Source organism: Ursus americanus, chromosome X (assembly GCF_024610735.1).
Source record: "Ursus americanus isolate L20-20 chromosome X, mUrsAme1.1.p, whole genome shotgun sequence".
In the NCBI taxonomy this organism is placed as follows: Eukaryota; Metazoa; Chordata; class Mammalia; order Carnivora; family Ursidae; genus Ursus; species Ursus americanus.
Window position 1 is genome coordinate 17,237,986 of NC_142164.1, and position 27,574 is coordinate 17,265,559.

Consider the following 27,574-nt stretch of genomic DNA (forward strand, 5'->3'; position numbering starts at 1 on the left):
CTTAAGTAATTATTCCAGGCTTTTTGGTTCCTTTTATCACACAGTCCTGGGTACCTGTTCCAAAGCTAACTTTAAAATATTTCACTTTCTAATCAAACAAAGTCACTCACCTTTTACACAAGGGTATTTTCATTAACTACAAAGACAAAAAGGTCATGATGTCCGTACTTAAGTGAAAAGGAAATCATCAGATTGAATTTACTTTTCACAAAAAGTGGTTTGAAGAGCACGTATTAAAGAATTCAAACACACGAGGCTGAGGTGACTCTTTACCAAACATGATTTTAGAGGGTTTCTAGGAAGTGGAGTGACACTGGAGCAGCCTTTCTTAAAGTGGGAACCGTGGTTCACTCATGGCAAGATGGCGGGAGACCGATCCGGTTAAAAATGCAGATCTGTGGTCTACCTCAGGCCTACTAAATCAGCAGCTCTGTGGATGGGGCCTGGGAACCTGAGTTTTTAATCACCTAGGATGCTCCCATGGTGTATAAAAATGTACATATTCTTTTCTTTATTTTTTTTAAGTCATCTCTACTCCCAACACGCATCTTAAACTCATGACCCCAAGATCAACAGTTGCATGTTCTACCGACTGAGCCAGCCAGGCACCCCTAAAAACTGTATAAACCCTTTCAGGGCACCTGCGTGGCTCGGTCGTTAAGGATCTGCCTTCGCCTCAGGTCATGATCCCGGGGTCCTGGGATCGAGCCCCGCATCGGGCTCCCTGCTCAGCAGGAAGCCTGCTTCTCCCCCTCCCACTCCCCCTATTTGTGTTCCCTCTCTCACTGTGTCTCTCTCTGTCAAATAAAAAAAATCTTTTAAAAAAACAACAACTGTATATACCCTTTGACCCAAGAATCCTATACTAATGGGAAACTAAGGAAATAAATCCAAAATATGGAAAGAGTTGTGTGAATGCTCCTGATGCTTCATCTTTATTTATAAGACCAAAAGAACTAGAAGTAATGTCAATATTCAGTATTAGGTCATGGTTAAGTGAATTTCAGTAGATTCCTTAAAGGCACCGTGTAGGTGTTTTATCACATTTAAAGCATTACAACAATTCTCTGAGGCTGGCATTATTTTCCTCATTTCACAGATGAGGACACTGAGGTTTAGGGAGAATAAGCAGCAAGGTTAATAGGCGGGGGGAAAGCTAATAAAGGGGAAAATCAGGAATCTCACCCTAAGTCAGTCTGATTCTCAAATCCAAATTCACCAATGTGAAAATACAGACATTACAAAGAAGCCTACCTTTGAAAACACGAACGTTGTTTATTGGAGTTTGGGAATTGGGGATTTTTCTGTATTTCTCTCTCCTTTCGCCTTTCTATATTACACGGATACTTAGATAATTAAAATATTAGATTATAAAATAAAAATCGATAGTATATATAAGCAACTGTGATAGTCTCATGTGGCTCAACCAGAGTTGCAAGGAGGCTAGGAGCTGTGGAAAAAGCTGGCTGTGAAAAAAAGCCTGTACGCTTCCTGCTAAGGTCTGCCAAGCAATGCGTGGCAGAAATGTCAGGCTTCTGGAATGATGGTGGGGGAGTGGAGTGAAATCAGCAGACCTGTGTTTTAATAAGATAGTTTATATTGATAATCATTATTCTGAGCCTTGGCTTTTAAAAAGCTCACAGAATTGTGTCCTTTGAAAATGGTAAACAGTTCATCAAAAGCATTAGGCACCCAAAGTTAGCTGGTTTGTGCGCAAGGCCCTCATAACTTCCTTTTCATAAAGTGAGTGTTCAGTCTGGAAGACATTGGAAAGAGTGAGAGAGGGGACAGAAAGGTCAATATTGTGAATTGTAATTAGCTGATGTGATTTCTGTGCCAAATTCCAGGCTGTACTCAACCCACAGTTCTCGCTGGCAGTTCCTCGTCTCTGACGCATTACCCTTCTTTCAACACTCTGAAGCCTCAGACTTTTCTTTAGGACTTTCGCCTTAATAGTTTTCTAGGTTTGAATTTGTCAATGTGTGCGGGTCAGGCTCATCAGCAAATGGCTGTGTGTAGTGGTTTCAACATACACTATAATCCTTCGATGTTGAACTTGTCTCCAAAATGGGAGCCATTGAGGACTAAAGAAGTAATCTCACTGGCAAAGTTTTAAAGGTGTTTTTTTTTTTTTATTGTACTTAAAAAAATTGAACTACCAGAGAATACTGGGGGCATCGTACATGAGGCTGGAAAATGGCCTCTCAAAGATTAGCTATTGATTCTTAGGCAAGGTCATCCAAAAGCATTCAGCTATTCATTCACAAGTTCTTCTATCATCCATCGGTGCGTTCTCATTTTCATGAGGTTGTAGCAGTAGCTTTGAAAGAATTAAAGATACCATGCCACTTTATTTTGCTTCCATTCCGGAGCGCATTTACTGAGTGCCTACCGTGTGCCAGGCACTGCCTGAAATGCAACGAGGTTCAAAGAAGAAGACTCGGCCCCTGGGCAGCTCACAGTCTAGTGGTAGAGTGACGTCACATGTTCACGTAAATAATGCCAGGCTGCATACATCAAGCACTATTTAGGAAGTACAGACAGAGGAAGTGGTGGTGGAAGAAAGAAAGGGAGAACCGTAATGACCATGTGTGGTAGCCTGGAAGGCTTGATTAAGGAAGTGGCATTTGAACTTGGCTTGAAAGGATGGTGTGCTTTCAACAGACGGCAACGAAAACAGCTCATATTAGGTGATCAATTAATGTTTGCCAACGGGACTAATGATAGGCACAGAGACAAGATGCGCTTGAGAAATAGCAAGTTCTCTAATCTATATCTAACCGCAAGCTCCCCTTAAGGGAACAGTTCTTATTCAGGGAATCTCATCACATACACGAAGGATGTATTTTTGAAAATTAACCTAAAAATGCTTATGTCAAAAGCAATTTTCTCGTATAAAATAACGGTAAATGAGAGTTGGTCAAACTAGAGTGATATTATAGTCTAGATTAGCAGTGTTCAAAGAATGGTGTGTGGACCCTGATAATCCACGAAGCCTAGGGAGCCACAAGGTCAAAATTACTGGTACAACAGTACCAAGGTGTTATTTTGCATTTTTCACTGGGTTGATATTTGCACCGATGGTGCAAAAGCAATGGTGAGTACAACTGTTAGCAGCACAGTATGAATCAGAGCAGGGACACCAAACTGTATCCAGGAGTCATTATATTCGTCACCGACATACAGTTACAGGAAAATAAAAGGCAGTTTCACTTAGGAATATCATGGCTGGCCATTAAAGAAAAATTATCATGGCTGGGGCACCTGGCCAGCTCAGGCAGTGGAGCACGCAGCTCTTGATCTTGAGGTGGGGAGTTTGAGCCCCATGTTGGGCATAGAGATTACTTAAAAAAAAAAAAAAGCAGTTATGGCCAAAGCAGGAAAAATGATTAGTTTATTAAACTATAATTCCTGAGTGTCCTTCTAAAAAATATTCTGTGTGGGGTGCCTGGGTGGCTCAGTCAGTTAAGTGTCTGACTCTTGGTTTCGGCTCAGGGTGTGATCCCAGGGTCCTGGGATCGAGCCCCGCATCAGGCTCCTCTGCTGGGAGCCTGCTTCTTCCTCTCCCGCTCCCCCTGCTTGTGTTCCCTCTCTCACTGGCTGTCTCTCTCACTGTCAAATAAATAAATAAAATCTTTAAAAAATATATTCTGTGTGTATGGGGCACCTGGGTAGCTCAGTCAGTTATGTGTCTGACTCTTGGTTTCGGCTCAGGTTGTGATCTCAGGGTCCTGGGATGAAGCTCCGCGTAGGGCTCCACGCGGGGCATGGAGTCTTCTTGAGATTCTCTCTCCCTCTCCCGCTCGGGCTCTCTCTCCCTCTCTCTCTAAAATCAATCAATCTATTTATCAGTCTTAAAAGCACTATCCTGTGAAGTAGACGTAAGGTATTTCTGCTGCAAACCATATAGATGTGTGTCTCAAGGGAAAGCATTTGTAAGATCATTTAAGCTATTAGCTAAACTGGCCTCATTTTCATGCAATGCTATTTTTATTCGAACTGACTGACAAACTATGGTTATCCAGACTTGAGTATTTGCTAGACCTTTTCTTTGAAAGGAACAAAGAGAGCCCCTTAGTTGAAGGAAAAGCTGGTAGTATTTGTTGCCAATGATAAAATTTAAACTTTCAAGAGAAAATCAAAATTTTGGAAAACTTGTATCTATCACCATGAGCTTGAAAGCGTCCCAATACTTAGACTTTTTCTAATGAGATCGCAGGTGATGTAATTAATGAATGTGATTTTTTAAATGTATCAGATAATGAAAGGCATTGACATCCAGAAGACCCACATAGCTCAGTGAACCAGTATTTTTGGATGACCCCTGTATGATGAGACAAATGGGTGAAAGGTCCACTCGAAGTTCAGAAGACACCAATGGATTTTAATGTAACAGAACATGAAAAGTTGACTCATGTGGTTTCATATTCCACATTGCAACTACCTTTTCCTACTTGTTGTTTTTATGAAGTATCACTGGAAAATATCCACAGTTATCTGAAAAGGGTACTAAAATACTTCCTCTTTTCCCACTACATATCTGTAAAACACTGGAATTTGTACAAATATTTCAATCAAAACAACATGTAACAACAGATTGGATGGAGAAGCGGATATGATAATCCAGCTACCATATTAAGCTGGACTTCAAAGAGATTTGCAAAAATGTAGAACAATGCCACCCTTCTAACTATTTTATGTCAGGAAAAAATATATTTCTTTTTCATTAGAAAATGTTATTTATGTTAACACATCATGGGTTTATTACTGTTCAGTTCAAACTAGTTATTAAATATTTTTTACATTTCTCATTTATAATTTCTAAGATGGTAAATGTCAATAGATATAACTTGTATAAAACAGAAGTTCTCTGGGATTCTGGACAAGAGTATAAAGGGGCCCTGAGACCAAGAGGATAGAGAATCACTAGGCTAGCTTATCCTAGCCTATGCGTCTAGATTACACATTTATTTTTTTTTAAGATTTTGTTTATTTATTTGTCAGAGAGAGAGAGAGAGAGCACACAAGCAGGGGGAGCTGCAGGCAGAGGGAGAAGCAGGCTCCCTACTGAGCAAAGAGCACAATGCGGGACTCGATCCCAGGACCTTGGGATCATGACCTTAGCTGAAGGCAGACGCTTAACCAACTGAGCCGCCCAGGTGCCCCTATATTATACATTTAGATGTGTAGGATGAGTTGGGGTGGGGAGGGTCAGAGAAGGGATGCATTAGAACAGCAGGGTGGAGACGGTGCTAGAGTGGGAGATGGTAGGTGGCTTGGCTTCTCCAACACCAGTAGAGGTTGCTGGACTTTTCTTTCTTTGCTTGAAAAAAGAAACAAACTCACAGTCACATTTCTCTATGGTATATAGCCTGTTCCCAGTAGATCTGGGGGTAGGAGCTAAATCACAAGTGGAGAACATGAAAGTATACTTTGCAGTGACAGTGAACACAGATAATAGAAACCACAGAAACCGAGATATGTCCGTGTATGCATCTCTTTTCTGGATACCTCTTGTGCAATTACAGAAATCTCACTTTTGGTAGATCCAGCATCTTTTCTTGGCCATTATTTAGAAGTATGAGGTGGGCCCAACTTTTAGGGCTGAAAATGGGTGATGGGGCAGAAATAGAGGACACTGGAATACAGCCGTGGTGAGAGATGGCAAGGAAAAGTACATGGAGTCTGAGAACTGCCCTCAGAGACCATTCATGCTGTGAGCTGGGCTTCTGGGTCAGCGGAGAAATTTGGGGGAGGTGGGAGTCACCATAAAATTAAAAAGGCGTTGGGGAGCTTGGGTGGCTCAGTCATTAAGTGTCTGCCTTTAGTTTGGGTCATGATCCCAGCGTCCTGGGATCAGGCCTTGGGTCGGGCTCCCTGCTCAGTGGGGAGCCTGCTTCTCCCTCTCCCGCTCCCCCTGCTGTGTTCCCCCTCTCGGTGTCTTTCTCTGTCAAATAAATAAATAAAATCTTTAAAAAAAAGGCATTGAGTACATAACTGAAAAGTCAGACACTGAGCAGCAAAACAGACATGCCTCTTAGTAGGCATATTGTCTACAATAAAGCAACATGAATTTCAAACCACCTTATGGAAATTGTGAAAGAGGGAGAGATTTTTAAAGTTCTTCTAGTGATCAAGGCATGGCATGTTGGCAATTAATCATAAGTATGTATTTAAAATGTGTGTAAAATGCCATTGCTAGTCTCTTCATCTGGTAGGAAGCATTTGTTGTTTGAATTTAATGGAAATTTCATTGTAGGAGGCTTCCATAGGGATCTTTTCTGATCTTGGTGTCCTCTCAGCCTATAAATATGCTTAGTCTGTCACATCTTAAGTTTCTCTTCAGTGAGGTCTCCTAGCATGGAGTCTTTCGGGGACTTAAATACCATGTATGGGAGGTCCAATGCGGTATACACTAGCTACTGGGTGTGGAAGTAGCATGGAGGAGTAGAGAATCGTGTCAAATGCTATCGAGCATTCTAGAAGTATAAAATTCCAAAGAATATAAGCAGTTGGGATGCCGGGGTGGCTCAGTTTGTTGGTTTTAGCTCAGGTCGTGGTGATCTCAGGGTCATGGGATCGAGCCCCACCTTGAGCTCTGGGCTCAGCACAGAGTCTGCTTGAGATTCTCTCCTTTTCTCTCTCCCTCTGCACCGCTCTCCCGAAAATAAATAAATATTTTTTAAAAAAGAATATAGGGGTGCCTGGGTGGCTCAGTCGGTTAAGTGACCAACTCTTGGTTTCAGCTCAGGTCGTGATCTCAGGGTCATGAGATCGAGCGCCATTGGGCTCCCTGCTCTGTGGGGAGTCTGCTTCTCCCTCTCCTTCTGCCCCTCCCCCATGCTCTTGCGCTCTCTCTCTCTCTCTCAAATAAATAAATCTTGGGGGAAAAAAAGAATATAAGCCGTTCACACTTACCTACATTTGAAGATGGTTTTTAAAAGATTCTGTGTAACTCATTCAACCTTCTTTAATGCCTCCTGTTCACAAGACACTGTCTTAGACCTCCCTGAGAAATCTAAATTGCTGCTACATTTCTGGTCATTTCTTTCAGCTCCTGAGAACCATGTCTGTGCCCAAAGGTAGAGTTCTGGATAAAAACCTTGACGAGGAAGGGCTTGGAAGTGGCGACTGTGGCGACGATGAAGACGAGTGCATCGGGGGCTCAGGGGATGGCGACAGGAAAGTGAGGAACCAGCTCCGCTTCCTTGCAGGTGGGTGCACGCGGCAGCTGGCATCCGAGCCCAGATGGCCAGGCTCCCCAGTTCAGCACCAGTTGACTCTGCTTCCTCTAACTTTTCAAAAGTCCCTGCAATCTTGGGGGTCCAGTGAACACCAACAATGGGGTAACTCCAGAAGGAAGCATAAACGTACTGCTCTTGTTTCTGTCTTCATACCATTGCCCACATTTATTTCCGTATAGATCCTGCTCTTTTGTCCCTCCTTAAATTACACCCGTCCCTCCACTGTATGTTAATTATACTGGAATTAACATTTAAAATTTGCATTTTAAATATGATGCAGTGACAAAAAACTAGCTTTGGGGGTAGAGCAAACTTGGATTTGCGTTCTGGCTGCCGTCCTCCTAAGTCTTCACTCCCTCGTCCGTCAAATGGGGATCAATACCCCAACTTCATAGGACTACTGGAGGAGTACATCAACAGGGAACATTTGTAAAGCATCTAGCCTGGTACCTAGCACGTACGAGGTGCCCCGTAATCGTTCGTTTCCTGGAATGAGATCTTTCACAATCCACGCATCCCCCATCCTCTCTGAATTGCTAAAACAAACGCTGCCAATGCTTTCAAGAAATAGTCTGCAGTGACTCCCAAGTTCCGCTCCTAGGGCATAACAAGATCACTCAGAGGCCAGCATCTAATAATAAGTAAACATAATAGAAGCCAATGTTCTCTGGACGTTAACCAGACTCCAAGCTCTGTGCCGGAACTTTGCCTGCATTGTCTCGTATCATTTCCACTATGAACGAGGGGTGGTGATTCCCACTTTACGGATGAGAAAACTGACGCTGGAAGAGGTCGAATAACTTGCTTAAGGTCGTGCGGTCGCTAAGGGCAGAGTCAGGATTCAGAGCCAGGCAGTGAGATTTCAGAGGCCTCTTTCGGAGTAATTCTACTTTGAGTCTTCTTTCTCTGCTCATCTAGACAATTGTAAAAAGACCAAAATCTGCTTTGCATTTTGCCCCGCAGAACAGCTCTCAGTCATTTAACGGTTGACCAGATGATTCGCCAAAATGTTAACTGGCTCCAGCACAGTCCTTGGGACACACCACTTTTCATCCTTCTCCAAATATGTCCCTGCCCACCCCTCCTCTCTCTTTCCTGCCTATAAGCCACGTCCCTATCCATTTCAAAACGCTACTCCACAATTCCATGACGACTTAACTTTTTTAAACAGTGTCTGGTAGGGGACCTTGTCAAGGGCCTTTTCAAAATCTAAATAGATTACATCCACTGGTTTCCCTTTGCCCACGTCGCACATTTATCCTCTCAAAGAATTCTAGTCAATTAGTTAGGCATGATTAACCCTAAGTGCTTTGTAAACTGTAAAACACCACACAAATGGTGGTTAATTTAATTTACAGGAAAAATGATGCCTTACTCCCAATAGGTTACACTTGCGTAACATGTTCAGCGATCCTACCGGCCTGGAGCTCCCTCGATCCCCTTTGAAATGCTTCTCATAGAGAGGAGACTCGCTGGCAATCCGCCAGGCTCATGGCACAATAGCTATTTGGAATGACAAGCTCTACGCTTTGGTCAGCTCTTACACAATTTTACCCCAAATCTGGGTAGATGCCATCTGGTCCCTGTGATTCATCAACGTCCACTTAGTCAACCAGACTTGGAACACTGTGTGCGTTTACTGCCATCTCACTTAGAACTTCCAAAGTTTTCCTCCAAAACACAACTTGGGAATAAAAAATTAAAAAAAAAAATCAAGTCTCAGAGGAGGTTCAGACCTTCTTTTATCTCCTCTTGTCCCCGAACAGACCTTTTACCCTTTTCACCATAACCAGCAGGCGGTCCTCCTGGCTGGCTGCCCTGGCTCCCTTCTTCCCTTGTTTTCTTGCACTGGATGAAGTGCAGGCCACCTCTCTTCCTGACTTTGCTTCGAACTCCCACATGTCCCAGGGCAAGCCCCCTTCCTCTTCTTGAAAGTCAGTTTCTCCATTTGCGAAACAGAGAAAATGCGCCGTCCTCGCGGGCCATGCTGGTGCCGGCAATCCACGATCGTGTTCTTCCATTTGGCTTGAGTCCCTGGAAGGGTGCTTATTGGAGTCTCGGGAACATCTTCCTCAGAGTTTTGTTCTGACCTCTTAGGTCCCCTGCTCGCTTACTTCATTTTTTTCGGTTATGTAAGACTGGCAATTCAGTAACATCATCATCATCATCAAATCGTCCACGCAAAGCATTTGGCTCGGTGCCTGGCACCTAGTAAGCACTCAAAAAATGCTATCTACTCTTAAAACGACGGCTCCGTTGCTGCCACTGCTGACCTCTGGGAGCTCAAAGAGCCTGCACATGCAGCTTAGAATGAGCTTGTTTTCTTAGGTTTTTGGCTTAAGACCCATAAAAGGCAATTAAAACCGGGTAACCAACACTCAGCAGTATCCCCAGTACCCCTTGCTGCTCCAGGTAGGCTCCGTGGCCCAGCAACATCTGTATACTCCGGGAGTGTGTTAGGAACGTGGGCTCTCAGGCTCAAGAACGACCGAATCACAGGTCATGTGAACAGGAGCCCCGGGCGATCTGTTTGCAGCCCTTCCCGCCTTCTCATCGAGCACGTGTGGCATTTAGGGTTCATACGTGAGGCGTCTAAGAAGCCACCAAGCTGGCCCCCAGGGAGCTAAGTGTTTCGGGACGTAGAAAAGAGGCCCGAGGCCCCGTCACCCACATGAGAGATTAGGAAACATGGGTGCCGGTTGTAGCACGTTTCCGCACAGCGGGACCTTGCGCAGGTTATGTAGTCCTCTGAGCCCGTTCGTCCAGCTAGAAAGTAGGAATACGCCTCCTCGCCCACCTCCACGAGATGTGGAAATCAAAGGTGATGATGAGTGTGGAAGTGCTTTGCAACCTGTTGAGCTTAGCTCTGCGGATATTTATAACACCCGGGAGACTGTTACTATGAATCTCCCATCTCTGGAAGCTCTTTGGCTTTCTCAGCATCCCTAGCTCGGCACATAATTCCTGCAAAGATAGACGTGAGCCCAGGAGTTAGAAAATGCTTTTGCACTGAGCACCATGTTCAGCCTCCCTTCCAAAGACAGACCATCCGCGATGGAGCCGGTGCAACGAACTGTCTTGTTGCTGGGCTGCATCAGCGCTGTTCCCAGTTACCGGCCTTGTCAAAGCCCTTATTGTAAGCTGGTTGGGAAGCTGGCTGCTGCCAGCACTTTGGCTCGGGCTGACTCCTGAGAAGCTTTGCAAGCTCTGGCCAGGTGGCCCTAGCCAAGACATGATGACTAAGCATCTTAAGCATCTGCCCCCTCTCCGCCAAGTCCCCACTCTCACCCACACAGTGAACCACATGCACATGCGCATGTACTCACGTAGGTGCATGCGTGCGCGCCACCTACACACACACACACACACACACACACACACACACACACACACCTGCTCTTGGAAACAATTGAAACACGCTCACAAAGCAACCCAGCAAGAAACACCCATCTCAGAGATCTCTTCCACCCCCTTCCACCCTTGGCTTGTGCTTGTTCCGGCTTGCACTATTCCATGGGTACAGCCAGAACATTCTGGTGAGCCTAATGTCTTTATCAGCCAAAGTCAGAAAAAGAAGATAATGTTGACTCAGGCTGGGTCAAAGACAGGGGCAAGTGATCACGGATGCCATGGAAGCCTCGTTCTTGGGATGAGAGAAGTGGAAACAGGCCAGAGAAGATAAACACATTCCTGGTGGCTACTCGGGTGTAGGGTGGCTCGAGCCTGAGGACAGTGGTGAGCTGAGGACGAGGCTTCACGAAACACGTCTTAGGCTCAGAACTTGAACCAGTATTAAAACCAAATGGATGTTTCTTACCCATTTAAACAGATGTTTCTTGTGCAAGTGTTCACCCTCAAGAAACTTTCAGTTTCACCATGTCAGTGTGGGGACTGAAAAGAGAAAACCTGCCACTTGTTCCTGGGCTGGGGGTCAGGGTGAAGGTGAAGTCCAGGCCCAGGCAGGTCCCTTTGGCCATTTGGCGCTGTCGCATCCAGGCGTTGTGAGGGGAAGCAGCTGTCCACTCTGCCCCACCAGTCACCTCCTCCCAGCGGTGCTGGAGCCAAGCCATGAAGACGCACAGCTGTGGGCCCCATGAGTCTCTACGCTCAAGATTTCCTCCTTGCTGTTACTTTACAATCTGGAGGCAAAAGAACAACTAAAACAAAACAAAAAAACAGCATTTAGGAAATGTTTTTAGGCCAATGATTTTCATTCATCTTTTTAAGTGCATCGAGGGCAACCTTATATTCTGACTTGTAGCAAGCCTGTGCGCGTGGAGGAGGTGAAGGGCTCTTCAATAGCTTACCTCTTCTGAGTTGTCGAGTCAGACGTTCGTAATGCGGGCCGGCAGTCACATTGTATGAATAAATTCATTAATGGCTTGGTTTGGCTGGTGAGAAGGATAAAACCAATGGAGGAACCGTATAATGGGCCTTTTCTCATGGGTGACATCTGCAAGAGTGTAACGTTTTAGACCAAATCACATGGCTTGCCAAAGAATAAGTAGAAAAGTTTGTAGAGGAATGAAATGTCCGGGGTTTTTTTTTTATGGGAAAGTTGTTGAGTCCTGTTCAGAGATCAAAATACATATGGACACAGATATATATCTATTTATACCACCCTATTGGTCATAAGTCCAGTAATAAATTATGGCAGTTTTCCCAAAATGTATCCTATAGTTTGATAGTCCTACTTCCTCTGCACACTTTGCCGGAATTCTCAGGCAGCAACTTGTAGTGACTCCCCCCCCCCTCCTTTCTTGGGATATCAATCCCTCAAACATGTGACCCCAGTGTAAGGGGACATCATGTCATTCGCTGTGAGGTGGACCCCAGCTGATGGATACATGCGATACCCTACTCCCTTCAGGCTGCTGACACTTGGGACATTCTGGGAAGGAAGGGCATTTCATCTACAGAGTCAAACACAGTCTCAGTTCAGTCTCTGCCACTTGCCAGTCTTGTGACCCTGGACAAAGTCACTCAGCTCCTCTGAGACTCAGTTTCCTCCTTTGTAAGATAATGATGAAATATTTCCTGACCTGCAGGGACACCAGGGTGGCTCAGTTGGTGAGCGTCCGACTCTTGGTTTTGGCTCAGGTCATGATCTCGGGGTCCTGGGATCGAGCCCTGCATTGGGCTCTGTGAGCAGCAGGGAATCTGCTTGAGATTCTCTCTCCCCGTCTCCCTCTGCCCCTCCCCCCCAACTCATGTGCTCTCTCCCTCTCAAATAAATAAATACATCTTTAAAAAAATGTTTCCTTGCCCACTTCAAAAGTTGTCAAATGAAACACAGGTGACAAAGGGCATAAAAGGACTTTATAAACTGTAAAGCAGTTTCTCATTTAGGGTAATATTATTAATATTGTTTAGTACCATCGGGTTATAAGTTTTAGTTGCCAAAAGCCTGTAGCTAAAATTAGAAAAATTAAGTCCCCAGTGTTCTGGCCACAGCAATTTTCATTATAATATGCTCCTTCTTCTCCCTCCCCAAGATGGCGTTTTCAGTTACTCATTAACTTGTTTCTAGCCCAGTGAGAAGGCATTTCAACAATGACAAACATGTCTGCTGAGTTGTGCAAATAACCACCGTCACAACAGTGGTAGTCACCTACACCTTGCAAGAATCACAGCTAGTTATGTTTTGTTTCCTTTGGTGTGAGTGGGGCGGTGAGGGCAAGGGCAGACGCGAGTTGGGGAAGGTCAAGAAAGGGCCTGTGATTTTTTTTTTCCATTCTATCTTGCTCTTAGCTCTAAGCAATCTGCTTTCGTGCCTTGATCTTTTCGAGAACAAACACCACAGGGAAGCCGAAGGAAGCAGAGCTCACTATAATAGCACTTCACGCTGATACAGACCAGGTGGTTCTTGCTCACAGATGACGAGACAGCCAGTCTCATCTAACCCCAGAGCTCTGGGCCGTTTCCATGGCTCCCAAAGACAGATTTTGATGTGAGCTTTAATATCAGTGAGGAATATTACCTGCCTGTTCAGTACCTATACCCAGAAAAGGCCCTTCTCCATGCTTTAGTGTGGCCTAGGGATTTAGTACAGGTAAACTGGTGATTCATGAGAGTAAGGGAAGGTATAAAAACTTTCCATAAATTACCATAACGAGATGCTTTAAAGAGTGTGTTTCTTATTATTCGTGAGGAGATGTGCAGGAGGGGTTCACTTTTCTAGGCCTACTGCCCCGGGAAACTTCCCTGCCTGAGCCATTAGGCTAGGAGGCTTTTATCAAGGGTCACGCTGCGATAAGGCTGGTGGGCCTTACATGGAACTCTAAGAATTTGGGGAGCCTTAGGGGGGTGTGAACAATTTGCGGCCATTGTATTACAGTTTATGCTCAGTTTCAGATTAAAAGGAAACCGTTGAATATACGAATCTGCCTAAATGGTACAATTGATTTTCTCTGGATGAAGCCATGTTGGCCAATCTAGTGACAGCCTCGACTAAATTGTGGTCATCTAGTATGATGGAAGGGAATGCGAGGGAGAGATGCAACACTTCGCTGGTAGAAAACTGGAGGAGGAACCAGCAGGAAGGTGGCAAGCCCAAAGCCTCTAGCTCAGCTGAAGCCAGCCCTGCAAGATACCATCCACAAGGGATCTGGGAAAGCAGGGCTGTATGCCATCAACTGGGAAGTACCCCCCTGCGAGAAGAAATACCATCTCAGAAAGAGAAAGAGATGTGAGGTCTAATGAAACCTGTGTAGTGGCCCTGAACGATGGTCTCTTGCATGAGCCCAACCCGGAGGAGCCCGGTACGCTGAGGAATCGTGAGCCAAGACAGCAAGCGAAGGGGTCAGGGGCCGCCAGTCCCGGGGGCTGCACGTGGAGATCAGATATGAAGCCAGGCTGAGGTCCTGCTCTAACGGGAGGAGGGACTCAGAGCCACCAGATGCTTTGCGATCGCTGACCTTCCACGAAACCCCTGAAACTCCCCACACAGGCACGTACATCTGCACACATGTGCACACACGCCCCCAAGTCTCTTTCCAATTCACACCATGCTGTGCTTTAACTTTGGTTATAATACGGCAAGAAGGTGTAGCCAATTATCTTTTTCTCCCCGTCATTTGCCTGTGGCAAGTGCAAGGAGATGTCTAATTTGCTTTGGTAGGAATAAAGTTACTGGCAAGTTTTTGTTTGGTTAGTTTTGTTTTGTTTTTTTCCCCCTGTATGGTTAGTTGTTTTGAAAGGAAAACTTGTTATAGTGCCTGCCTACGTACACACCTGGCTAAGAGATGTTTAATGATCCATGGCACTTACAGTTCTTAACATTTCTAAATATACTTACTGAATTTTAAAAATTGCCTTTTGATTTTTTTTTAAACAATCCTAATGGGATGGGTGAGGGTAAATAAGCCTTTAAGGTGAGACTGGGAGACCAGTACAGACAGAATCTCTTAATTTGTAGCTCGTTGATGAACTTAAGCAGTAATATAATTACTGAATAAATAAAAATCAGCAGAGGCTGTTCTGTAAATTCTGGTGCCAGAGAGGAGTCTATGGCCAGAGCTGGGAGCAGTCTCATTAGCAATTTCAGGATGGGCTTCAGAACAAAGTCATGTCCTTGACTAACGATGAGCTCTTCAGAGAGCAGAAAGCAAGTCTTGTTCATCGTATATATAGGCTTACCAGCTCTCAGTCACCTACCTCTGCTCCCTTCCCCTGCCTTGCCTTGTAATTGTCACTTAGTAGATGTTCAATAAATATTTCATTGATCCATATGCTGTGTTTACGTCTCAGCATTTGCTTCCTTTTGCCTCATATTTGGCAGGTTTTAACCTCACTGCTTCTTTAATTAGCCTCCTCAAAGTAGCCTTTGACTTCTAGCAGCTGACACTGTGAGCAGAGAGCTGGGCGCTCCCTGTTCCGGTCAGGACAGGAGGCGGGGCTCCTGCGAGGCGGGCAGGACGGGCTGTGTGAGACGGACGTCTGTGGTCTAGCGTACCCCTTGAGGGGCGTGAGCAGGACGGTGAAGAATCTGCAAACAGGCTTAGTGGAAGGGGAGCGAGAGGAAGTAGTGATGAAAAGAATTAGGGAGTGTGAATGTGGTCTTCTAATATTTTGAGGTCTCGCGTGTGGAAGATGAGGGTGATCTGGAATGAATACGTGGAATTTACAAGGAGATCTGTTTTGACTGAGAAAAGACTGAACTTTCTAACCCTTCGAGCTGTTTCTCAGTGACATGGATTGCTCTAGGGAACAATCAGCTCCCTGGCTCTGGAGATATTTGACTAGAGATTAACTAACCATCTACCAGAAAGATAGCTGGGTGAGGGTGGGGTGGGATGTCAGAAAGGGAGCAGATACCTACGTCATGGGCTCTTGACTTCCATGGTCCTGAATAGCTCTAGATGCTATGGTTTTATGATGATTCAATCATACCAAGAGAGCGAAAGAGAACCAAGATGGTAGAACAATCCAATGAGGCGATTTTTCTGGCTGGGGGGAGGAAAGAGAAATGGAGAAGTTATTCTCTCTCGTTGTATTTGAGCACATGTCACCAATTATGATTTTCTGCAACTTTTTTCCTGAACAAATGGATCCTTTGAATGACAAGAGATTTTTTTCAGGGAGCAATTCGTTTCAACATTGTGTCTGTCACTCATAGCCTCTAGAACTCCTGTTCTCACCTCTCCCCAATTATTTGCAGGCTTGTGGCCTCCCTGTCCCTGTGTTAGAAAAGTCAACCGGGTTACAGCCCCTCCTCCAGCTACGAGGTTAGCCCTAATGGCAGAATGGTCAATATCAAGGTTGTCCCATCTACACCCATCTCCCGCATCACTCTCTCCTTCTGACCCTGGCCTCACAGAATAGACCAGTGCATCTCAAGTTATCTGTGGGGAAGGACTAGGAGGCAGGGGGTTTGCTCCTCCTGAATCTGTCATGGACCAATAGTTTTGTAAAATATAATAAAAATGAATTGCTACAAAAAGGAAATCACAAAAAGGCCTACAAAATATAAGCCACAGTTTTAAACTAGGAGACTCAACAGACCTAAAAAATCTCTCTGTCAAATTGCTATAAAAATTGCCAAGTGCTTACTTCCAATTTCTGTGCTTGTCTCCTCACAGATTGGCAAAAAATAGCAGAGCAGCAGACCCCCCTCTGAGTAGGGAGGAGTAGCCTGCTGTCGGTGTCTCTGCCTTGTCTCCCCCTTCCTGTAGGAGCCAATGGTGAAACAGACTCCAAAGCAGCAGTTGAAATGGGGGTGAGGGCAGCGGTGCGCTGCTAGACCTCCGTCAACTAGCTTGATATTGACCAGGATGGAAATATTTACACCACAGAAAGCAGCAGAAACTACAAACCAGGGCTTGATGTCTTGTTTTGTTGATCGTCTAGACTCTAACTTAAGAAAGTGATAGGAAAACGTTAGCAGTGTGGATTAAACTTTAAATCGTGTTGGCTCTGTAGCCATTACGTTGCGAGGAGCACAGAGCTTTGAGGGCCTGTTCCTCAGTATTTGAAAACTGTTATCCGATTTAGCAGAGAAGTCACTACCATCGCTGATGAAGGAATGAGAGTCCAACACATATCTTCATTATTTTCTTTTTGTTCCTTAATGTAAACCAATATATCAGCCACTGTTCTTGCAGGAACCACACTTGCTTCTCAGTCACAACCCTGGTTTGGCTACCGACGTAAGAGCCTGGCAAAAATCAATGAAAGGATTCCGTGAGAATCAACCGGCTCTACGGAATTTATAATAAAGCGTATTGTATATTTTTTATTATTTGGAAATTGTGTGTTCTGCCTCCTTTATTCCATCAACAGTTAAAATGAGCTAACACGCATGCTTTTTTTCTTTTTCTTTTTCTTTTTTTTTTTAGAGCCATTCGTTAAACAGTTACCAGTGTACCATGGGGTGAAGGGGTACTTCGGAAGATTTGTTTTCCTTCCTTCATCTTTAAAGGTTCTAGGCTTAACTCAATAGCTTTTTCCACCACAAGTGAGGGAAAGTTTCTCTCTTCCAAAGTTATGCTAGGCAATGCAAGAGCCCCTCATTTTCAGTTACTCTGAAATCTAGGATTCCTTTGGAATCCGAGACTTGGAAACTTCCTAACTTGGAAACTGTTAACCAGAGCCATAAACTTTTTCTTTTTTCCCCTCAAAACCCCTTATTCCCTGTTGAGGTCTATGGGCTCTCACTGCAATCTCTCTGCTTCACTGCTGGCAATCTCATCAGTCCCATCCCACAAGGTGGGTGTCTCGTAGGCCAGCTCATGGGGCACTGAGGTGAGGACCACTTTCAGAGGCCAGTCTCCCCGTATCAGACGGCATTATGACCAATGAATACCGTGTGCTGCCATTAGCCGTGGTTGCCCGGAGCAGAACTCCTAATATCGGGTTACATTTTGTTGGCTTGGTAATCACTTTTTTAACCACCGACCATATGGGCAGAGGTTGGAAGGAAAGCTAAATTTGGAACACACCCCCACTCTCCTTTCCAGCATTTCTTTCTTGTTTGTGCCAGGAGGCCACATATTACTCATACTCCCATACAGCTAGAGGTCTGAGGAATGAGGTTCTCCGCAAAGGTGGTCGGATTGGGGACTCAGAGGGTGTCTCTACCAGGATGCAGGGGTGTGTAGGAGCGTCTGTGCTCGGCCTCTGCAGGTTTCGGAATCTGTCTGTGACACGCAGTCCTGGAAGGCTAAGTCCGTCAGGACAAGGAACACGGGGACTTTGTGTCTGTGGGCTCATCACGTCTTCCTCATTTCTAGTCAACATCCAGAGATCACGCCTTTCTGCACTAATATCTTTCTGACTCAGGCTTTTTGGAGCATGGGACCATGAATTTCTCTCTCCATTTAGTTTAGTTCTTTTTTTTTTTTCTGTTCTAGCTTTCCTTCTCCCCATACACCAGTTTGTATGGAATGGTAGGGCAGGGAAGGTGATGTGTTTGGGTCAGCGGTAACGATTTGGACCGCATCCGTGGAAAGCATGTGCATTTCAGTTCTAGGATGCCCTGAACCTGAATACCCAAGTCACACGTTAGCCTAAACCAGTACTTTCAGCCCGTCAAAGGGATTTAGAACCAGGTTTGGCTTAAGGAATGAAAACTAGACTGCCTTCCTTCAAAGAGAGCTTGTGGCCTTCCCACTGACTCCTAGCCAGCTTGCAGTCCGACGGGCATTCTCCTGGCTGTCCCTGGATTCCGGGCATGAAGGAGGGGCGGTGAAGCCAAATCCGTCAGCCCAGCCTTTCTGATTCTGGCCCCGGCTTATTTCTCCCACCTTGGCTCCCACTAACCCCTGCCCCATCCTGTGTTCCAACAACCTTGAAATTCCCACTGTTCCTGAACTTGCCGTGCTGCTCTTTAAGGCCTGCCTGGGCCTTTATAAATTCCTGTCTTTGTGATATCCAAAAAGCACTCAGCCCAGGGCCTGCCCCTTAGTGGGTTCCAATAAAAGGTGGCTGTTAATACTCTGCACATTAGCCCGTAATGGTTTCCCTTTCTCTCCCTTTAAAACTCAGCTCAGATGTCGCGTCCTTCTCCGTGAAGTCTTGCCCTAGACAGAGCACTGTTAATACCCATTCTAGCATATTTATTGGTTTGAAGCCAGGCGGTTCCCGGCGCCTGGCACGGAACTGGTGCTCAGTAAGTTTTGGTTGCATGACTCTGGCCGTACAAAAACCAACTAGCACGGTACCTGCCCACATATGCTCCTAGGCTGCTTGGGAGTGGTGACAGGAGGCGGGGAGGACAGACACCTAACTAGATAATTATAATGTGATATGCTTAAAGCACCGATTGCAGTGTGCACGGGGAGTTTTGGAAACACCAAGGAAAACCTTCAAACCCAGCCTGGGGTGGTGAAACACTGAGCTGAGTCTTCAACAGTGTGTAGGAGTCAGGCGAAAAGGAGAGAGCATTGCATGCTGGGAGGGTAGTATAAGACAGGGAGGTGAGAACGAACATGGTGGTTCTGGGAACAATATGCAGTTTGGTGTGGCTAGAGCAGCAAGAGGCAAGAGGTAAGCCTGGACGATTCGCGAGAGGTCAGATCATGAGAGCCTTCTATGCCCTCTTAAGGAGCTTGGCCTTGATCCTGTAGCAGGGTCTATAAATTCACAACATAGAGCTCATCAGCCTCCCCAGCCACCACCCCTCCTATGGCAGACGTTAATAATTAATCACAGCACCCCACCGCACTGGGGCCAGATGTGACCCCATAATCCTTCTCAACATAGCACTGCAGGGAACACCACCAAGAGATGGAAGGCAGCCCTCTGGTTGGCTGTGCGTGCACGTGTGCGTGTGTGTGCGTGTGTGTGTGTATGTGTGTGTAAGTTGGGAGTATGAGAGAGTGCAAGTTATGGGAGAATTATTACTTGGTCAGAATTGCATTTTGGAAATCTTCACGAAGAAGAAATCTTTAAGAAGAAGAATCAACAGAGCCTGATGTTCAGAGGGGGCGGGATGAGGGAGCGAGAGTAGTCAAGGACAAGGTCCGTGTTTCCACCTTGGGCAAATGGGCAGATGCTAATGCCATTCAGAGAGAGAGCATGATGGGTTTGGCATGATAATAATAGCTCACTTTTTGAGTGTTTACTATGTGCCAGGCACTGTTTTAAGCATTTGACATGAAGCAATTAATTTTACCTTCCCAACAACCCTGTGCGGTGGGTACCATTATTATTATCTGTTTTGCAGCTAAAGAAACAGCACAGAGAGATGTAAAATATTGAAGAACTAACAAAATCAAGGGCACTGAGGGACACCATGAGGGCAGGAAAAGCTGAAAACACATCACTGAGTCATTTGAATGAATATGGATAGAGCCAGCCAGGTCACCAGGCACCCAGGCTAGGGTTTATCAGTTCATCTTAAATGTTTTGGAAACCAAAGGATTTATTATTCTTGGAAGAGGCCCACCACAATGTGTATAAATCCATCCTGCCTTCACCATGTCTGTTCTGCTCACAAGGGCAAACATCAGTAGAAATATGAATTAAAACAAGCCTACCCAAATGATGACCTCAGTGGTTTCCAAATGAATTTTCAAACATAAAACACATCTAGCATTTGTCAAATTAAAAGGGCAAGGTTAGAGGAGTATTGAATTTTAAGACAACACATCACATTAAATTGTGCTGGTTTTTTTCCAGTGATAAATCTTTTCTTATTTCAGCAATTACACTATGTACGTATGTGTGTGTGCATAAATGTATAGATTTGCTCCATTTAATAACTTTGTACTTTCCAAAGCACTTCCTCACCCCCTGTTGGAGCGTTCCCGTCAGGAATCTAGTTGCTTTAAGGAGCAAGCTGTTTCAGTGGCTAATAGATGTGTTCTTACTTTCTTGTTAGCTTTATGGCTTCTCTCGCTATGTGGGCCACGTCAGTGTCACAGCGGCAAGCACTCCCAGGGCTCAGGCACCTTAGCCAGGAGGTTACAAATGTCCATGCCCTGCAGCCAGAACATGCAACTCAGCACTGGGGTCAAGGTGCAGTGAGGACTCTGCTGCCCGGGATTTCAGACCCCCCGGGCCATGCTGCCTATTAACTCTGAACTCAGACCATGAGACTGTGGATTTGCTAATGATCCCACAGTGTCCTCTGGAATTTTTTATAGCTATAAATGAGCTACAAATGTGCATCTTTCGCCTGAACATGTCAGTCTCATTACCACCTCTTTACTTTTGCTCAGACCTTTACACCTGCTGGCAGTGCCCTCCATTCTCCTGCCCTAACGCCTCCCGATACTTCAAGACCCACCTCCTCTACAAAGGTCACTCTTGATGACCGCAGCCTTCCATGATTCTCCTTCTTTCCCCAAACCCTTATGTCCACTTTTCTGTATGTAACAACAACAACCAACGAGCAGATGGCGATTTACAAATAACTTTCAAATTCATCGTCTGATTAAATCCTTCTTACAACCCTGCAAGGTCAGCTTTAATGTCAGCTCTTATAGAAGAGAAAACTGAGACTCAGAGGGTTAGGTAATTTTCCCAAGGTCAACGGATAGTCAGAGCTCGAATAGGAGTCCAGATCTTTCTGATAACAAAGCCCACTTCTGTAACCACCTTGTTTCATGGGCCAACACTTACAGCTGATCAACATTTGTTGATGACCATTAACTTTTTCCACGGAGCTGATGCTCAGAATCAGAATAACCTCAGCAAAGATAGTTCAGAGCCTGTCTGGCCTTCTGGGGGTGAGGTGGCATAGGAAGGGGCTGAAAGAGCAGTGCTCAGCCCAGTGGAGTTGAACTATTTTGAACTACCAGGAGAATTTTCTCTTTTCTCCATTTCTCTCTCTCTCTCTAATCTTTTTATTTTTAATGTAAGCTCCCCACCCAACGTGGGGCTCAAACTCATGACCCCGAGATCAAGAGTCGCGTGCTCTACTGACTGAGTCAGTCATGCGCCCCTTTCCTCCCTCTCTACATAGACATATACATTCCCCATATCTTTCTCATGAATTATAGTTCCTCTGGGAGCCTGAGCCTGGGCCCAAAAAGGAGGGACTGAAGAGCACATGGTGTTCAAGTAATTCACTCCTCTGCTCCACTTGAGAGCTGTAATTATTGATCCACACACAGCGCATTCTTGCGCTCTGTGACCATCTGGCCTAAGTACATCCTAGGCTATCATTTGCTGGGGTGGCAGTTGGTTTGGACAGCTTATCCCGAAGGTAGCTTTGGAAACCTGCATAATCTTGGTTCTGGGAGACTGAGCAGGCAGCCAGGGTAAAGGCCCCATGCACTGTTCTTGGGCCCAGTGCCCCAGCTAAAATAATACATTTAGAATTATTCATTATCCCTGCAGACCAACTCTAAATTTTAAATTGTGTGCTTGTGAGCGAGCCCGGCTTCTTATAGGTCTTTGGTATGTTCAAGAACTGCATGTTACAGAGATTCCTAATGAATGTGGGAGTGTATCTTATTCTAGCAGTAGTAGTAACAATGATAATAGTAGCAGTCAGAAACAGAACAACACGTACCACTGGTCTCTCCATGCTGACATTGGCCTAAGTGAGTATTAACACATTCATCTCCCCAACACCCTTGGAAAGGCCGGTAATACTATAACTCCCATCTTATAGATGGGAAAAATGAAGCTCAGAGAGATTAAGTAAATGTCTCAAGGTCACACGACCAATACATGGTTGAGCCAAGAGTCAAACCCGTGCCTTTTTGGTTCCAAAAGCCAGGAAACTACATCAATACTAGACTCTGCTGTGACGCCTCCCTTTCTACCTCATGGTCCTCTTACCTGCACCATGGAAGCCTTTCATTTGGCACCCACAGCGGCCCACAGGCACTGTTTCAGCCAGTGCTGAGGTCAACAAAAGGGTAATGACCAGCATTCAGCACTAAGGGCCTGAAACTGGTCGTTCTAACCATACTGTGCTCCACTGGCCAACCCTTGAGCCTCATTAGTCTCGGTTCTCCCCACAAAGAAGATAGAGATAAGAATGCAAATGGAGTGCGTGGGGTGATATGACTAAATTAATTTGATCATCCTGGACTTTTGCAAAGACATAGAAGGGATCTGGTCTAGTATAATCTCTTTTCCTTGGGCCAAGACATACAAAACTTACAGTCAGCTTTGCTGGCAAGCCAAAGATTGGAGATGTTCCATAAAGAAGAGGTCGATTTTAGAAAATCTACAACCTTAGCTAAAAAATATAAATTTGTTCATGGAGAAGTCTAGTAAGAAATGACCAACAGGTCTAACCAACTTGAACCAGTGGTTATCTTTGGTTCGTAATATGTGGCCAATGAGAATTGATAATTTCCTCTGCATAAAGAATGTTGCTTTTATTAATACAGGTCTCTATGGAATCTCATTTTATTTATTTTAATTAATTAATTAATTATATATTTTTTTAGTAATCTCTACACCCATAGTGGGGCTCAAACTCATGACCCCAAGATCAAGAGTTGCACGCTCTTCCGACTAAGCCAGCCAGGTGCTCCTGGAATCTCATTTTAAATATGAGCTGATGAACTGGTCCTTTCATTTAGTAACAGCTTTATTAAAATATAATTCACATTAACTATCCATTTCAACCGTTTTAAATGTAGACTTCCATGGGTTTTAGTATAGTCACAGAATTGTGCAACTATCACCACAATCAATTCCAGAACATGTTCAGCACTTTAAAAAGAAAACCATATTCTGTTGCCATTACTCCCCACCCCTCACCACCCCCTGACTCTAGGTAAACACTAATCTACTTTCTGTCTCTATGGATTTGCCTATTCTTGAAATTTCGTATAAATGGAATCATATGTGGTCCTACTGTAGATAATGCTGCTTGAATAAGATTTTGTGCAGACATGTTTTCATCGCTCTTGGATATGTAACTAGGAGTGGAATTGCTGGGCCCCAAGGTAACTGTATTTAATAGTTTGAGAACTACTAGAGTTTTTTTTCTTCAAAGTGGCTACTGTATTTTACATTATCACCAGCAGTGAGTGTTCCAGTTTGTCCACATCCACATCCTCTTCAACATTTGTCATTACCTGACTTTTCTGAATACAGCTGACCTAGCAGGTGTGACATGGTTTCTACCTTGTGGTTTGGATTTGCAGTTCCCTGTTAACAAATGATGTTGAGCATCTTTTCATGTGTTTATTGGCCATTTGTATATTTCTTTGGAGAACTGTCTGTTTGGTTGCTTTGCCATCTTTAATCGAGTTCTTTTTCTTTTCACTGTTTTAAGTGTTTTTTTAATATTCTGGATACAAGACCTTTATCAGATGTATGACTTGCAAATGTATTCTCCTGCTCGTGAGTTGGCTTTTCACTTTCTTGGTGGGTAGCCTTTGAAGCACAAAAGGTGTTAATTTTCATAATGTCCAGTTTATCGATTTTTCTTTTGTTATTTATACTTTTTGTATCATATCTAAGAAACCATTGCCTAATCCAAGGTCAGGAAGATTTATATCTATGTCTTATTCTAGGAGTTCTATAGTTTTGATTCTTATATTTACATCTTTGATCCATTTTAGTTAATTTTTGCATATGGTGTGAGGTAGGGGTCCAGATTCATTTTTTGCATTCCCCAGTTATGCCACCACCATTTGTTGAAAAGACTATTTTTTCTCTATTGGATGGTCTTTGTACCTTGTCAAAAATCAATTGATTGCAAATGTGAAAGTTTATTTCTAGACTCACGATTCTATTCTATTTTTATATACTTATGCCATTTCCACACTGTCTTGATTACGTAGGTATGTAGTAAGTTTTTAAATGGGGAAGTGTGAGGCCTCCAACTTTGTTCTCCTTCTTCAAGACTGCTTTGACTATTATGGGTCCTTTGAATTTCCACATGAATTTTAAGATCAGCTTGTCAATTCCTGCAAATTGTAGTTCAATTTGGGGGTGTCAACATCTTAACAATATTAAGCCTTCCAGTCCAATAGGGTGGGTTTCCATTGATTTAGGTCTTCTTTAATTTCTTTGAACAAGTTTTGTGGTATTCAGAGCATAGGTTTTGTAATTATCTTATTAAATTTATATATTATGTATTTTATTCTTTTTGATATTATTATAGAAGAAATTGTTTTCCTAATTTAATTTTCAGATTGTTCTTTGTAAGTTCTTATATAGAAATACAATTGATGGGTGCCTGGGTGGCTCAGTCGGTTAAGCGTCTGCCTTCCACTCAGGTCATAATCCTGGGGTCTTGGGATTGAGCCCCACACCAGGCTCCCTGATCAATGGGGAGCCTGCTTCTCCTTCTTCTTCTCCCTCTCCCTGCTGCTCCCTCTGCTTGTGCTCTCTCACTCTCTCTCTGTCAAATAAATAAGTAAAATCTTTTTTGAAAAAGAAATACAATTGATTTTTGTATTTCTGCTTCCTTGTTGAATTCATTTATTAGTTCTAATAGGTTTTTAATGATTGCCTCATAATTTTATTCACACTCAATTATGTTGTCTATAAATAAAGACAATTTCACTTCTTCCTTTTCAGTCTAGATGCCTTTTATTTTTCTGGCCTGATTGCACTGGCTATAACTTCTAGCTCAATGTTGAATAGAAGAGGCAAGAGCTGGCATCCTTCTTTTTTCTGATCTTATAGGGAAAGCTTTCGTGCATTCACCTTTAAGTATGATATTTGCTCTGGGTTTGTTGTGGATACCCTTTACCAGTTTGAGCAAGTTCCCCTCTATTTCTAGATCATGAAGTGTTTTTATCATGAAATGATGTTGAATTTGGTCAAATGCTTTTTCTGTATGTATTGAAATAATCATATGGGTTTTTGTTTATTCTATTAACATGGTATTTTATATTGTTTGCATTTTGTAAGGTAAACCAACCTTGTATTCCTGGGATAAATTCCACTTAGTCCTGGTATACAGTACTTTATACATGTTGCTGGATTTGTTTTGCTTCTATTTTGTTGATAACTTTTACACTCATATTTATAAGGGATATTGGTCTGTAGTGTATTTTTTTTCTAGTTTTTGAAAGAGTTGTTAACGATTGCTGTTAATTTTTTTTTAAGATTTTATTTATTTATTCGACAGAGATAGAGACAGCCAGCGAGAGAGGGAACACAAGCAGGGGGAGTGGGAGAGGAAGAAGCAGGCTCATAGCAGAGGAGCCTGATGTGGGGCTCGATCCCATAACGCCGGGATCACGCCCTGAGCCGAAGGCAGACGCTTAACCGCTGTGCCACCCAGACGCCCCGATTGCTGTTAATTCTTATCTCAACATTTGGGAGAATGAAGCCATCCAGACCTGGGCTTTGTCTATTCAGATTTTCTATTTCTTCTTAAGTCAGTTTTGATGGTTTGTGTATTTCTATGAATCTATCCATTTCATCTAGGTCATCTAATTTGTTGATTTACAGTTTTTCATAATATTCCCTTTATAATCCTTTAAAAAATTATTTCTGTAAGGTCAGTTGTAATGTCCTTTATTCATTCCTGATTTTAGTAATTTGGGTCTTCTCTATGTTCTCCTTATTCAATCTAGCTAAATGTTGTTCAGTTTTGTTGTACTTTTAAAAGAAACAACTTTTGGTTTTATTGATTTTCCTGTTTTTATTGTTTTCCTGTTCCCTGTTTCATTCATTTTACCTCTAATCTTCATTATTTCCTTCCTTCAGGTTGCTTTGAGTTTAATTTGCTCTTCCTTTTCCCATGTGTTAAAGTGGAAGACTCAGTTATTGATTTGAAATATTTTTTCTTGTTTCATGTAGGTGATTATGGCCATAAATTCCCCTCTAAGCACTACTGTCCCTGAATGCCATAAGTTTCAGTATGTTGTATCTTCATTTTCATTTATCTCAAAGTAGTTTCTAATTTTCCTTGTGATTTCTTCTTTGATCCAGGTTTATTAGGATTGTGTTGTGTAACTTCAAAATATTGGTGAATTTCCCAAATAACTTTCTGCTATTGATTCCTAATTTCACTCCATTGTGATTGGCAAACATACTTTGCATGAATTCCATCCTTTTAAAATTTATCAAGGCTTATTTTATGACCTAGTATATAGTCTGTACTGGAGAATGTCCCATATACACTTAAAAATATCGTATATTCTGTGGTGAACTGGTCCATTTTATCTTCAGGGTTGATATGGAGATGTAAAGTACTTTCTCAGCTTCAACTTCATAGTTTAAAACAAGATTCAATCAATAATCCTTCTTCCATGTCCTTCTGAAGAGGGCATGTGATTCACAATTACCATTTGATTTCAGGATTGAAAACAAACCTACAGGGGGGCGCCTGGGTGGCACAGCGGTTAAGCGGCTGCCTTTGGCTCAGGGCGTGATCCAGGTGTTATGGGATCGAGCCCCACATCAGGCTCCTCCACTGGGAGCCTGCTTCTTCCTCTCCCGCTCCCCCTGCTTGTGTTCCCTCTCTCGCTGGCTGTCTCTATCTCTGTCGAATAAATAAATAAAATCTTTAAAAAAAAAAAAGAAAGAAAAAAAAGAAAACAAACCTACAGGAAGTCTTCTTTCCACTTCAGTTCTTCTGCCTTTTAGAAGCATAGAGGCAGCACTTAATTTTCCACAAGGAGATTTTTCATTTTGTGGTCTATCCGAAGTAGTCTGTAGCTTTCAGTCTTTCTGCTATCCCTTCCAGGCTGATGCTACTGATGTAAGCCAGGACAGAAGAAAGGGGATTTTGAATATCTGAACATGGTGGTTTGTTAGCCTGTTACCAAAGCCGTAGGGACTCAGTAGCATGAAACCTACATTCGACTAATGTTCTCAGCCTCCTTGATGACCAAATCAGATCAGCTATAGAAAATGGCTATCAGGACACCTGATAAAAGTAGCCAGTCTAAATGCGTAGAGCACAATGGCTGAGTATGAGTGGGTGGATGAAGTCAAAAGTGATGCTTTAATTG

At 43.7% G+C, this 27,574-nt stretch overlaps 1 protein-coding gene across 3 annotated transcripts in view; it reads left to right on the top strand.

Moving 5' to 3' along the window:
* The window catches only part of GPC3 (glypican 3), a 405,964-nt gene that overhangs the window by 349,309 nt on the left and 29,081 nt on the right, over positions 1 to 27,574 (top strand). For all 3 annotated transcript variants that reach the window (XM_087860008.1, XM_087860009.1, XM_087860010.1), the window contains one exon: positions 7,055 to 7,214. In XM_087860008.1, coding sequence (XP_087716134.1) covers positions 7,055 to 7,214 — 160 coding nt within the window. The remainder of the gene's footprint in view (positions 1 to 7,054; positions 7,215 to 27,574) is intronic.